Source organism: Neopelma chrysocephalum, unplaced genomic scaffold (assembly GCF_003984885.1).
Source record: "Neopelma chrysocephalum unplaced genomic scaffold, ASM398488v2 Primary Assembly neopelma1_85, whole genome shotgun sequence".
NCBI lineage: Eukaryota > Metazoa > Chordata > Aves > Passeriformes > Pipridae > Neopelma > Neopelma chrysocephalum.
In genome coordinates, this window is record NW_020897747.1 from 5,176,777 (window position 1) to 5,190,568 (window position 13,792).

The following is a 13,792-nucleotide window of genomic DNA, read 5'->3' on the forward strand; positions in this document are numbered from 1 at the left end:
ACAGGGAGGAGAGTGGAACAGCTTCATTTCTGCGTTCTTCACATGCCAGGAGTACTTTCTGAGTCATCATCATCAGTAGGAAAGAGATCTTTTATTTTCATAACATGCACAGTTTCAATCTGATCTCATTATACAGGTCCTGTACCTACCATTGGACTACATAAAAATACACACTATTCTATAAGTGAAATCCAAATTAGGGAAGCAAATGAAATAAGAGAGGGAAGCACAGGGATAATGCTTCTTCTACCTACAGGTTTACAGACTTCCAGTTCCAAACTGTGGAGAAACTTTACCTGTCCACTTCACGCAGCAGGTCCCTCTCCCTCTGCGAATGGATGTCCTGGATGATAGCAGCCACATTCTTACCTGGTTTCTAACAAAAACAAAGAAACTGCTTAGCATGCTGCACTACTCTCCAAGCTAATATAGGTGATTTGTCCTTCAAGAAACAGTATCCATGCATTCAATTATACTATTGCTCAGAAATATTTAGTTTCAGTGTTGTGGTTACACTCTTTTCTGCAGCTGGTTTCTCAATAACACGATCAAAGCGGTAAAATGATACAAATGGAAAGTTTGCTCCATTACGTTGTAGCACTGTCTCCTCATACTTGGCTGCTATTGAAAACTGGCTCGTCCTTCCTTGTTACACAATCACTACAGAGAATTTTCTAGGAACTAGATCTAAGAGGAAACTAAACAGAAAATTTTTCTAGTATGGAATTAAATATGTATAGCAGCCTCTCTCTCATCCTCTGGGAATGAACTGCTTTATCTTCATCTCAGAGTTAGTTCATTGTAGAGTATAGCTCTAAAAGACCATGCTTAGATAGGAGAGCTTCAGAAAAGCCAAGTGCAAGAAAGATGCGTACTGGAATGTTGATTACTCGAGATTCAAGATCATTTACGTAGAATGCACTACACAGGCTGGAGTGCATGCAATTTTTCAAACACTTAGAGCATGCACAGCTGAGCAACATAATCATGCAGGAACTCAGCAGTTTGTAGTGGTAAATAGCTCATGCATATTCCCCCTTCCATATTGTGCTTTTGTTTGCTTTCTTGCTCGTGCAGAGCAAAGTAATTCCATAACCTGAAAAAACTGCCATTGGAAGAGCAGAAAAATCTTCCTGAAATCTAGGCAAACTACTACCTCTCCTCAGTAACTCCTGCCTCTGTGTCAAGATGCACAGCCTCCACCACTTAACATCTGAATCCTTCAATGTACCACATTTGGAAAGACTGCCCTGGTTTATGAACTTTTGGCAACTCCTTTAAGTCTCCTTAAACCATTATACAGATACAGGAGAGAAAGAGACTTTTCCAAAGGTTAGACCAAACCATCTGAGTTCCTTGTTTTTCCTCAAGGCTCACAAAAGGCCTCTTAAATTGGAACATTACAGAGCTGTTTTACAAAATAACTTCGTGCCATGTTAGTAAATACAATATGGAGCTTTTAAGTTCTGCATTACCAGTTCTGGTCCAAGTTATCATGAAATAAAAATACCCTCTTGGCATTACACACAGCAGTAAATAAGCCTTCATAAATACGCTCACAAGAGCAGTGATTTTTGGACATCACCCAGATGTCTACAACAGAAGTGTCACATACTCTGCAGACAAAGTCTAAAGGCTATTGCTCTGTTCTGACTCTATTTTAAAAAAATATCATGGTTTTTAATTTAGGTCATTCACAAGAAGGAAATAAAAAGAAATCAATGTGCTGTTTAGCCATCACTGCTTGGTATCAAGATTGTACTATGGCTCAAGCATGCAAGCAGTGAAAAAAACATCACTTCGGGCTTAATGCCTGACTAAAAGGACCAGACAACCTTATTTTGCTGACATCTTGTATCTTACACATGGCTGTGTTTTAGACCCTTTTTAGACCAAGCAATGTGGGGATTTTTTTTTTTGATGTATTCTCCAGGACATGCCACAGAAACTCAGAAAATTTGATCAGGAATAACTATCTTACCTTCAGCTGCAATTCCTTGTATCTTTTAGACATCCTAATAAGTAACTTGTCATCATTTATCATAGCAGGTTTTTCTTTGTAGTACTGTACCATGGCTTGAGCTGCTTCACTGTAAGCCATTTCCAGAAAGGCCTAGCACAAATGGGGAGAACATTACAATCTATTACATTATTAAAAATACAAAGTATAAGAGAGAAAAGGCAGCAAAATAATTTTCCTTTATATTCCTCCTATGCAAAATGTCTTGATAGTACAAAACTGGGTAGATTTCCAGCTCTGAAGCAGAAACACTAACATTCGGTGCCTTTCTCAGCCTTCTTTTAACTGCAAGAAATGTTTTCAAACGAGCTCTTAAAGCCAATAAGCGACTTTAGAAGCCAGTTTAGTTAAAAATGGAATGACTAGTATCTAATCTTTCTTGACTGTCAGTGTTCAAGGCCAGGCTGGATGGGGCTCTGAGCAACCTGGTCTGGTGGAAGGTGTCCCTGCCCATGGCACAGGAGTTAGAACTACACAGTCTTTAAAACCCTTTCAACCCAAACCATTCTGTGATTCAGTTATTTTGAAACATTACAATTTCAAACACTGACCACTGGTGTGGATTCTACATCCAACCATATTGTTTGCTGCAGGTATGTGAGAGAAGATATTCTACTCTTACCAGCTTACACCACTGGTACACTTAAGCTACTTAGGGCAGACTTAAGCTACCATGAAGAATAAGACAAGTCTGAAAGTAACCCTACTAAATGGCTAAGAGAAGGCAGCCAAGTTATTCCCTTTAAAAATATTATTAAAAGCACAGTTTTACAACACTTCTTCATTGAGATTTCTGTTTGTTTTTTTTAACAAGAACTATGAGGCAGTGGCCATGTTTGTGTCTGTTGTCATCTCATTCTATGAACACCAACTGTTTTTTTTATTTTAGGAGTAGGCTTTATATATATAAGTTTCTATTATAAAATAAGAGATTTTCCCCAAACACTCTGTCTTCAAGCCAATAGATGTCAATAGTGGTGCCCTAAATGCACAGTACCTGATTAGTGGATTTCATGAGGATATAGTTGGTGACCTTTCCAAATGGGAGGCCCAGGTTAATGACATCATTCTCCGTGCAGCTTCCCTCAGGGAGGTTGCAGATGTGAACAACTCGACCCAGTGTAGATTTCCTCTGGGCAAACTGGGAAAAAAACCAACTCAAACCAATGTTTTTATCTTAGATATTCCATCTACTAGATTAGATATTACATTTTTGCAAAAAATGCTCTGCTCTGTGTACCTGTTATTAAGGACAAATATTCTTCTTTAAAAACTTGCATTTTAACATCCTGGTTTAGAAATACAAATGTTTAGAAATACATGTTTAACTGCAGTGCAGGTTGCAATGGAGTCTCCATCCCTGGATATTACAAAGTCTAGAAAGGATTTCTAGAGGAGATGCTCCCCTTCAAACAAGATTAATGATATTGCTGCAAAAACTAACTGCTCACTGCAGTCCCTGCTGAATTTATGGATGTCAGAAATCAGTTTAGGTGACTACAGAGGTGTTCAGGACGGCAGGGGCTGAATTTACATCTTTCTTCTGCCACAGTGGAAAAGACTGGGCCAGGGGTAAAAGTGATCTCATTTAACTCGTGAGAGGACACACAGCTCTACCTCGAGTCAGAAAACCTTCTACTTTCCCCTCTCATTGCAACAACACGCAGTAGGAGGGACTTCTGCCCTGGGGGCACAGTCACCATTGGACACGTCTCCCAGATTGGTCACTGACAAGTGACCACGTCTCCCAAATTGGGCTGGCACAGGCCCATAGCACCGGAATGGTAATTGCTTTCCAAGGGTGGAAGTCTATTTTAGAGTGCTGGGGCAGTTCCCAAAGAACTGCCCATCTCCCTGACATGGAAAGCAAGCTCTACACTCTCTATGCAAAGAGGCATCAGAGTATACCCAGACAGAAAGTTAATTTACCCCAGCTAATGACAAGCAACAGATCAGTCACACAGGATTAAATCTTTCCAGACTACTTCCATGTTTATGACCTCTGCTGTTAGGATTTTGCTGGAGAAGTAACTCTACCTTCAATTAAAATTGTGCCATTCAAGGGAAGATGCAAATCACGTAATCTTGTGGGATCAAGTTCACCAGAGCCATCACAAATGTTTGGCTTGTCAGCAAGTTCACAAGTTACAGAGCTAATGTTATCTTATTTACACCTTCATCTCACTGCCTTCCTTCCAGGCTTCACCACTTAACCATTTGTGTATTTTTGCTGCAGCAAGACCCTGCATTATACAGTGATCTGCTACTTAGCTTGCATCTCACAGAGCCTGTCCAGGTGTGTAAGGTAAGTCAAAGAAGTGCAAAAGTCCATAAGTAAGACATTTTCTCTAGCAGAAAAATAACACAGATCTGATCCCGAGAAAAAGATGAAGCAACTCCACTTGAACAGGAGTGATGTCTGTATGCAGCTGGCATGGCAGCACGTAGCACAGAACAGAAGAACACAACTATAGCTAGCAGAGGAAAAGGAAACAGCAAATCCAGTCCCAGTGCACACACCCCCCCAGGTGGGCATCTTCTGTTTATTTTGTTAGATCTGGTAAAAGATGGTGTGTAAGAGTCTATGGGACTAGACTTGGCTGTTCTCTGCGCTGGCTCCAGAGCCCACACACGCTCCTCAGTACATTAAATCAAACAACTGTAAGTTGCTACCACTTCCCCACAATTGGCAATGGCTTAAATTAAAATGCTATGCCATAAACCTGCTGTAATTCATGATTAAGAAGTGGTCACATACTCATGCCAGAAGTCAACAGGCTGTATCAAGCAATGATCTTGTCAGCTGACTGCAGTTAAATTGGATCTATTCATTAAATAGGGCTGTAAATCACAGCCAGAAAAGGAATATACAGCTTCCAAATCCACAATCAGGAAGTTAAAGGAGCTGTCGCGTGACAGGTGTTGAATGCATTTTTTAATAAGATTCTAAGTTAACTTGCTTTGTAACTTATGTCTATGGGGGTTTACCAATGCAGCTTTTACCAATGATATTACAAAAAAAAAAAAAAAAGATGCACAGCAGTGAAATGCACCTCATATAATTTGTAATATTATTTCACCAAATTATTACAGCTTTTTTTGTTTGTTTACTTCTTGTTTTTCAAGTTCTTTATCCCTTTCTTAAGCTTCACATGAATTTTTTTAAAGACAATAAGAAATGGCCAGTCTCATCTCCCCAGTGCTAATGTCTCTCCATGCCCGAGTCAAGACTGGCAGCACTTGCCTTTTAAAGACGGATAGAGTTATTTGCAGATGGACAGCACAGAGCAAGCCCTTCCAGAAATCTGAACACTTTGTTTATGATTACATGCAGGGTCAAGTATAATCTCCCACTGCTCAGTTAAATGGCAGCAGCTTAGCTGAAAGTGAATACTACCGTGCAAAGGTGTAATAAATTATAAGCCACCTGGGTTGCAGAGTGAATGACAGCTGGCAAACTCGGTCTTAACACCTCTAATATAGCTCCCTGTTCATCTGATGAGCTTCTGAAGAAAAAGAGGATTTACAGGAAAATCAAAGTTATTGTTTCTTTTATCTCTCATAATACTGCAGGTCATTCAGGAGGAGGATTTCTGCAGGCAGCTTAAATGATAAATAGTGACAGATTCTAAGGAGAAATGACACTGGTATTAGCAGTAATTTCATTTGTTGAGAAGTTGACAGACATGATGAAAAGGAACATTCCTCTGCACCCGCTGCTACTCCACCTCTGACCTTGGAGGCAGCTGTCATGAGCAGCTCTGCTCTTTGCTCCCCTGCACACACAGTGTCTGTGACAGGCAGAAACTAAAACCCCTTCAAATAACCTCTTGCACAGTAAAACTGCACGGTAGAAAATTGGTTGGATTAAGGAAATCTGGGTGACCTTCCTGTAAGCAATGCCTGTTGCAAAGCGGAGTGGCACAGGGACACAACTCAGCCTTGCTTTTCAGTGTCTGAGACCACATCAGGATATATACACAAAAGCTAACAAGGTGAAAACTTGAACCCCTGGATTACTGCTGCTATTCCATGAACGCCCTAACATAAGTTCTTGGTGTCTCCAGCTTTAGCTGCAGCTTTCTGACATGTGATGAGTTTAATTTTAACCTAACAACTTCGTATTTTCATTATCAATATGATTCGCTTTTATTTGCCTTTTTTTTCCCCTTCTAAAATCTTTGTGTTTTGTCAGTGTAAGAACCACTTCTAATGTTGGAGGTTTTTTTTACTGGCATTTTTTGATTAGAGCTAGGAATTCAAGTGTGCATTAGAGCAATATAACTGGGGACCTGTATTGAATGCAGGGTGGGGACCAGTACACCTAAACCATGGAAGGCTCTACACCAAAGCAAACTTGCTGATAGGCCAGCAGTGGCAGCAGATGATATAAATACTACACTAAAAGAAACTAAGGAAAAGTTAGTCCAGTATAATGAACTGATCTGGAACCTCCAGGCGAATAACAGCGAAGCTGCAGCCACTATCTTTGCCACTATTGCAACCCGGGAGAAGGACCCCAGCGTGGGAGAGGCAGAGAGCAATTGATATAAATAAATAACCAGACAAATAGAAGGCTGCTTGATAGGACAGATACTGAGAGTAACTAAAGACTAATCCAAATATTCATTCCAAGCTGAAGTTGACCTCCCTGGGTTGAAACGACTCAGAAAATGGGGGAGAAAGGTCAGTGGGATACCCACAAAACCATTTACCCAGCTGCCCAAATCTCCCTGATAAGAAAACAACTTTTATCACTGGAAAACAAACAAAACAAAACAAAAACTACAATCAAGCTCATATTTAGCCAAAATCAAAAGCATAAAAGAGCTGCAGGGAAGTTGAAATAACAGACTGAATATTCAGATTATTGTTTGAAAGGAAGCCCTCAGGGTTTAAATTCCAGTAAGCAGAAGTGACTTCTACAAGAACCTTGACACAGAGATCAGTTTGCTTAGGTACTCACTCTTACCCCTGATGGAGGAGAAGAAAATGTAGGAGCTGGCTGGCCAAAGGATCTTGCTGGCGTAGTGATAAAAGATGTGCCGACATTTGGTGGATAATCTAAATAATGGATTACAGACATGAAAATCTTGACTAATATCAATTGCATTAATGTGCTCAGTAAGCAGTGCCCCATTTACATAATAAGTAATTTCATAGCCTCTACACCAAATTATACACTGTTTTGTTGTACTGTAAAAAAACAGTCGCTGTTTGAAAGAAAAATAAATTCATACTTAGAAAGGCACAGTATTGGCTTTTAGTCTTTCTGTGCACAACCTCTCAAAATTTTTTCTTGGAAACTTTTATCACTTTTCATTTAAAAAGCCCACTTCTCCCCAGAAAGTGAATTCCCTTTCAATTAAAAGAATTGTTTTTAACTATTGCACATACAACCATTTACCTTCGATACTAGATGGATTGAAAACTGCTGCATTATTTGGTGATAAATGCAACGTTCCATCTCCTGAGTTTAACATACACCGGATACCAGTGCTGGAAAAGAAAGAAAAGAACTTTAGAAGCATGCATAATGTGCCATAAATATTCAAGCTTAATTATTAGGCAGCAAATTCCCAGTTGTAAAGCCACTGAAGTAAGCGATGCTCTGTTAGCAGTTCAGTTTGAAGTGACTCTAAAATAATACTTACTTATCTGAAAAAGCCATACATTTTTGGATGTGAAGACTTCCCTTAATGTGCTGATCCCAGTCCTATATTGAAACAAAGAGATGATGAGCACAGGAAAAATCATGAGACAAATTTAAAAGAGATTATTCCTCTGTTCAGTTTACCTTATTCTAAAACCAATACTGAGATGCTGAAGATCAAACCATGTGATGCTGGAGCCAAGCATCCAATGCATTATTATTTATCCAATGCATTATTATTCATCTAATTCATTTTCATTATTTGTAGGTTAAATTATAGGTTACTTTACAAAAGCAGAGCTTCTCTGTATTTACTTTTAAATTCAGTATATTTCAATGAATTAAGTTACTTCACTCTAGCTGAAGAGCTCATCCTGTAAGGTGCTAAGCACCCTCAACTCCTGCAATGTCCATAAAGAAGGTGTTCAGTACTCGGGGCAGCCACAATGCTGCTTATTATTTCAATAGATTAGCAGCATTTGTCAAGGTACATTCAGCTATTTACACTTCAATGATCCAACTGAGGCAGTGCATTAAACACTACCTAACGGACCCACTGAAACTCACTGTAATAACATTTGCCCTGCTCTTTCTAAATGTTTAATGAAAAGAAGAAATGCCCAGCATGCCCTACACAGGGACTACTTCAGCCCAGGCCTGTAGCTGCAGTAATCACAGCAAACCCTTTTGCAAGCAGTTGCTAAAAGAGTAAAAGGGAAAGCTGAAAGCAAATATATTCAAGTATGCCAAAGCCCCAGGGTATGTAAGTATTAGGTACTATTTCATTTGCTGTCCATTTTCCTTCCTACATACATGCTGTTGTCATTTTATTGTCAGGCCACCACAAGCATGAGAATACATGCCTTTGCGGTTAGGTGCTGGTCCTGTGATATGATGGAAAAGGTCACAGGGACTTGTACAGGGCTCACCAGGAAAGCAGAACAACCACAGCCAAAGCCCATGGATAGCTGTGGGGTTCAGAGGGCCACAAAAGTGGCCATCTCCAGACCTGATCCATATAACGTGACTTAGCACACGAGCTCTCTGGGGATCTGGGAAGCTGCTTCTCGAGGGTGAGGTTGAATTTGGAGCTCCCTTGGCAGTGTAACAGAGAAGTGGGAACACGGTGTGCACCACATGTCCTGAGCAGCTTCTTTGCTTCCAGGCCAAAGTTGCTGTGGACCTTGAGCCCTAAATTTTCCTGAGACATACTAGGAGGAAGAGATCCCAACAGAGGAATTATTAAAATAATTTTATAAAAAATGTGATGATTTGTGTAAGCAAACTGCTTCCACAAGGCTCTTAGGGAGAAGCCCTTGGGATCAGAAAGGGAGAATCAGATGAAACTGCAGACATGGGGTTACAACAGCAGCTTGAGAATTGGGGGATCAGCTTCAAGCTCCTCCCCGCCTCACTCTGGGCCCATGAGGTGAGCTGTGACCTCAGCCCAGACCTCATGCCAGCGCTGTAATCTCACCATCTTTCACGGCAAGATGCGGAACAAAACCAGATCTCAAAACCCCAGTAACTGCCATGAAACAGATGCACAACAACCTAAGCCAAATTATGACTCTTTGTCTCTGCTTCTCTCGGGGCACCTCAGCTGTGATGGACACTGGCGGCGAGGGGTGGCAGGAGCTGATGGCCAGATCAGCCACCTTGTAGCCTGTTCAAGGGTCTGAGCTGTGCCCCAGGGACGCCCTAAAACCACCCACCTTCAGATCGAAAATCTTCTTGTCGCACAGGGCACAGACGTGGGGGAAGTGGAGAGGGGCCACGCCGCGGAGGTCGCCCAGCTGGTGTGGTGGCAGGGAGCGAGTGGTCAGGTCGGGCACGCCGCTGCTCCGCTCCTCCTTCTGCCTCATGCGAGGGCTGCCGAAGCTCTGTGTGCTGTGGTTGAGGCGGCCGAAGGCGGGGGGGGCGGCCGCGCTGAACTTTGTGTCAGGTGTCGGCTCTTCGGGGTTGTACAGCTCGTTTCTTATTTCATACTGCTGCTGACTCGCTGACGGCCACAGGCTGTCACTGGGCATGAGGTCAGGCTTGTTTTGGCTGGGGAAATTAGGGATATTTTCCCACTGGTTGCTTGTACCACTGCCATGCAAGACAGGGCCGGGATCTCCTTTCGGATGGGAGCTGGTGTGCGGGTCGCTGGGGAAGGCCCGTGCTGCCCCATGCTGTGCTGCTGCCCCGTAGGACTCCTTGGGAAATGCTGCTGACGCCTCGTGCTGCAGCTGGCTGGGAGCCCCGAAGTGACCCTCGTAGCGTGGCCCTGCTGCCGAGGCAGCGGTGTGGGTCCCACCAGCGAGGAAGCTGTGCTGGCTGGACTGGTCACCCTCCGAGGCATACGCCTGAGGGGTGGCCGTGGCGGCGTTTTGCTTGTTGTACTCATAAAAGCCCCCTGCAGCAGCGGACGTGGAGGCACCCGCCTTGTTGAGGCCCACCACCACGGGTTGCTGGCCAGAGGTTGGAGCCATGACACCTCCAAAGGGGCTCATGACAATGGCATTGGGAGCCTGGGCCTGGACAGGCCCCAGGCCGCTCCCCGGCGTGGCTAAGGCCGGGCTCTGGGTAGGAAAGGCAATGCCGCTGGAGGGGAACCTCGTGCCAGCGATGCCAGGCCCCTGCGGTGGCCCCGCGGCGTGGCCCTGTGGGGCATTCATCACGGTGGGGTGCCTCAGCTGATTGAAGAGTGGCTGGGACATGGCCACTTTGGAGAGCACCTGGTTAAGGACGGTTGCAGCAGCCGGGTTGTTGGTAACGGCCGTCTGAGCCAACTTCAGCCTGTGGAGCGTGAGCTGCGCCTGGAGCTGGGCCAGCTGCAGGCTCGCCGGCGAGGGGAGCAGGGGGCTCGGGGCACCAACAGAGAACGGGCTCTTTTCCAGGAGCTTGGCAGCACTGCAAGGGATAAGGATTTGGGTTAGCCAAATTCACCCCCACATCTACCTACACTTGTCTCATCTTAAAGCCCAGCATGGGATACACAGCTGCTTCCAGAGATTTAGCTTACCTAAACTCAGGGAAAGCAAGAGGGTGATTGAGAACATACCCATAACAAGCCATCTTCCCTTCCACATCTGCTGCTGCATCCCTTTCAATCAAAAAGCTACAAAGTTACTAGGGGAGAAAACTACTCCGAAGATCTCACTTTAAAGCCCTCATTGCATCCCTCATCAACCTCTGGATCAGGCCTTCAGCTCATTTTAAGTACCCATAGGGCTTATGCTTTTAATGCAGACCAGGAACAGAGGTCACACAGACCCTCCCACACCATCCTCCAATCAACAATTTTTCCCCTTTTTGCACTTCATGCAACCTCCAGCCTCCCTGCTGAGACATCACCACTCCTGACTGGTTTTGTGATGTTACCATTTTTCCCTTTTCCCACAGAACAGGAGGTTGTGAAGAAAAGGACATCAAATGGGACTATAAAGCCAGCCCTGTAGGTACTTCACACCTAGCACATCTGGCTGCATAAAGCAAAATGAAATATACCACAGGCATTTATTTTGTTTACAGTTCCACAGCAGCCTGTTCTATAACAAAGTATATAGATTCCCTGTTGAGCAGATGCAAATATAGAAGAGGAAAAAAAAGTGAATTATCTGGCAGAAGGTGAAGCAACTATGAACAGACTGTCCTGAACAGTTTTCCCTGTTCAGCTGGAATGTAAGGCAAAATTTCTGCAGTGCTAGCTGGTGAAAATCAAGGTCTTTATACTTTCTAGAAATGAGAGGTGCACTCAGTGTTCTCCTTCAAGTCCCATACACGGGATGAATGAATGATTACTAAATCGCCTGCTTGAATTCCAGAGCTGAGAAAATAGGAGATGACATTTTCAGGCACATGGTGGTTCCTTGCTTTGGGAAGCACCTTTGGAACACCTCACCACTTCACAGCACCACCACCAAACTTTCCTCCTCCCACCTTGTCAAACCTTGCAAACAGAAACCAGGAAAAAATAAATCAATATGGGTAAAGTGAGTGGTGAGACACTGGCACAGGTTGCCCTGAGAAGCTGTGGATGCCCCACCCCTGGAGGTGTTCAAGGTCAGGTTGGAGGGGGCTCTGAACAAGCTGGTCTAGTGAAAGGTGTCCCTGCCCATGGCAGGGAGGGTTGGAGCTAGATGATCTTTAAGTCCCTTCCAACCCAAGCCATTCTATGATTTTATGAAAGTCTAGCAAAGTTACAAGCAAGTGAAATGGAAAATACTAGGCAGCACTAACTTCCAGGCAGCTGCATCCACCCTGCTTTTATCACTCTCCCTGCACCCCTTCAGGTTGCCTCCTGCATCATCTGTGGCAAAGCAAGCCTGGTCTCCATGCACCTACACCACCCCACAGCCACACTCCCTCCTTATGTCATGCTGCCTACATGTGGATACCATCAACCATTTCCATGCCCCTACCAGAAAAATGTTATCTTTCCCTTTCCACCACCAGGACCTCTGCTCACAGACAGCACAGCTACTCAGTGTATTACAAATGGCTGTTCGTTCTGACAATGAGAGCAGAGAGCACTTACAAAACAGGGATGCATTCCAAAGCTCAATTAATTTATATTGTAAAAACATATTGGGTTTCAATTGAGGCCTTTCAAAGTAGCAGGAGCTGTGCATCACGCAACCCTCACTGTTAATAATTGGCCAATTTGCTAAACTGCATGGATGAAGTTGTAGTTAATGATAAATGTCTTGTCAGCATGCTACATTTGAAAACCACAAATTAGGAAAACATCTGCTTAAATCCAAAGTATGACTAAGAGAAAATGAATGGGTTTCATATTTAACATTTAACTTCCACTAGCAACTGCAAGGCACATCTGTCTCCCAAAATACAAACCGCCGTTTGGATAAGTGCATCATTATGTAATAACACGACTCCCTGCCAGCACAAGCTGACACCAGTGCTCAGCTTCAGAGCTGAGGTGCCTTTTGTTTTCCCATGTGGTTTCCATTGCTTACCCTCTGACTTGCACCTAGAACACAGCTTGCTGTAAATTTGATTATGGATGAGAGTCAGGGTTCAAGGACAGTCAAAACAACATGGAAGCTCTCAGAAACCCCAGCCCAAAAAACCTGTGAGATCCTGAGGACCCATAAAAGCTACCAAGGAGTCCATGTGGTGTGAGGGGCTCAGCAAGCAGGGGATGCCACATTGTGACACACATTGTCATCGCTGAAGGGGACATGGTCTGACCCTGCGCCTGAGCTCTATTGTGCCACCAGCATCTGAAGTGCCCTGACTTATGTTGTACTGCACAGGATTTGCCACAGTCCTGACGATTGTTCCATTTTGTAGCTGGTTGTACCTTTTGTTCTTTAAGTAAGTTGCAAAACTCTTCTAAAAAGTTTTATAGAGCATGCAAATAAGAACTGCCTGGTGGTCTTAAAATAAAAAGAAAAGCCAGCAGCATATATTGTTTTCAGGCTCAGGAGCCACAGATGACTCCTGCTACCAGTAATACAATTCCACTGTGCTGCAAGCCTACGCAGCAGCGAGCGTATCTCAACAGCTGCAGCCACTTCCCAACTCTGGCGGCTACCTGCTGGATGGAGGCACAGGCTCCTTCTCTCCAGAGAAACATCTCACTTGACACTGCCACAAGCCCTGAAGCTGCCGCAGCCTCATATTTTGATCAGATTTGGAGTGCTGTCTCTAAGAACCTCCCAGCACACAAGTAGTGCCCTGTCAGAGCACCCCCGGCTGGGCAGGCCCGGGCACTTGCTGCTCCCCAGCTCTCACTCCTGGGATCTGCTGCCAGGTATGGGGAAGGCAAGGCCAGGAATGCCCTGTACAGCCACACCAGCCACCTCAAACAAATGGTCTTTGGGCCCTGCTGCGGAGCAGGAGAGCACCCTGCTCCCTGCACCCATCGGCTTCATCCCTGGATTGCAAGCCAGCAGTGGGAAGGTGTGGGACTGCAGGAAACCTCACCTGCAGGAAAATGAATGCCGTAAGGAAAAGCCACAGCCTCCAATCCACTCACAGAGGGACAGAATTAATGAGGAGAGAGGCTCCCATGCACCAATAGGTTTGGGAACAGCCACAGCTTCAAAATCCATGTCTGTTATGAATTTCCAGATTTCAGGGTGTTTCAGGTTGCAGAGTTAGCTTCCCAC

The 13,792-nt window shown here is 44.1% G+C and overlaps 1 protein-coding gene across 3 annotated transcripts in view; it reads right to left on the reverse strand.

The window, feature by feature from the left end:
• Positions 1 to 13,792, reverse strand: part of RBM20 (RNA binding motif protein 20) — a 67,400-nt gene that overhangs the window by 16,590 nt on the left and 37,018 nt on the right. For all 3 annotated transcript variants that reach the window (XM_027692132.1, XM_027692133.1, XM_027692131.1), the window contains exons 2-8: positions 9,389 to 10,568; positions 7,675 to 7,736; positions 7,428 to 7,519; positions 6,993 to 7,084; positions 3,018 to 3,161; positions 1,982 to 2,113; positions 297 to 376 (exon numbers count right to left, since the gene is read on the reverse strand). In XM_027692132.1, the coding sequence (XP_027547933.1) occupies positions 297 to 376; positions 1,982 to 2,113; positions 3,018 to 3,161; positions 6,993 to 7,084; positions 7,428 to 7,519; positions 7,675 to 7,736; positions 9,389 to 10,568 (1,782 nt within the window). The remainder of the gene's footprint in view (positions 1 to 296; positions 377 to 1,981; positions 2,114 to 3,017; positions 3,162 to 6,992; positions 7,085 to 7,427; positions 7,520 to 7,674; positions 7,737 to 9,388; positions 10,569 to 13,792) is intronic.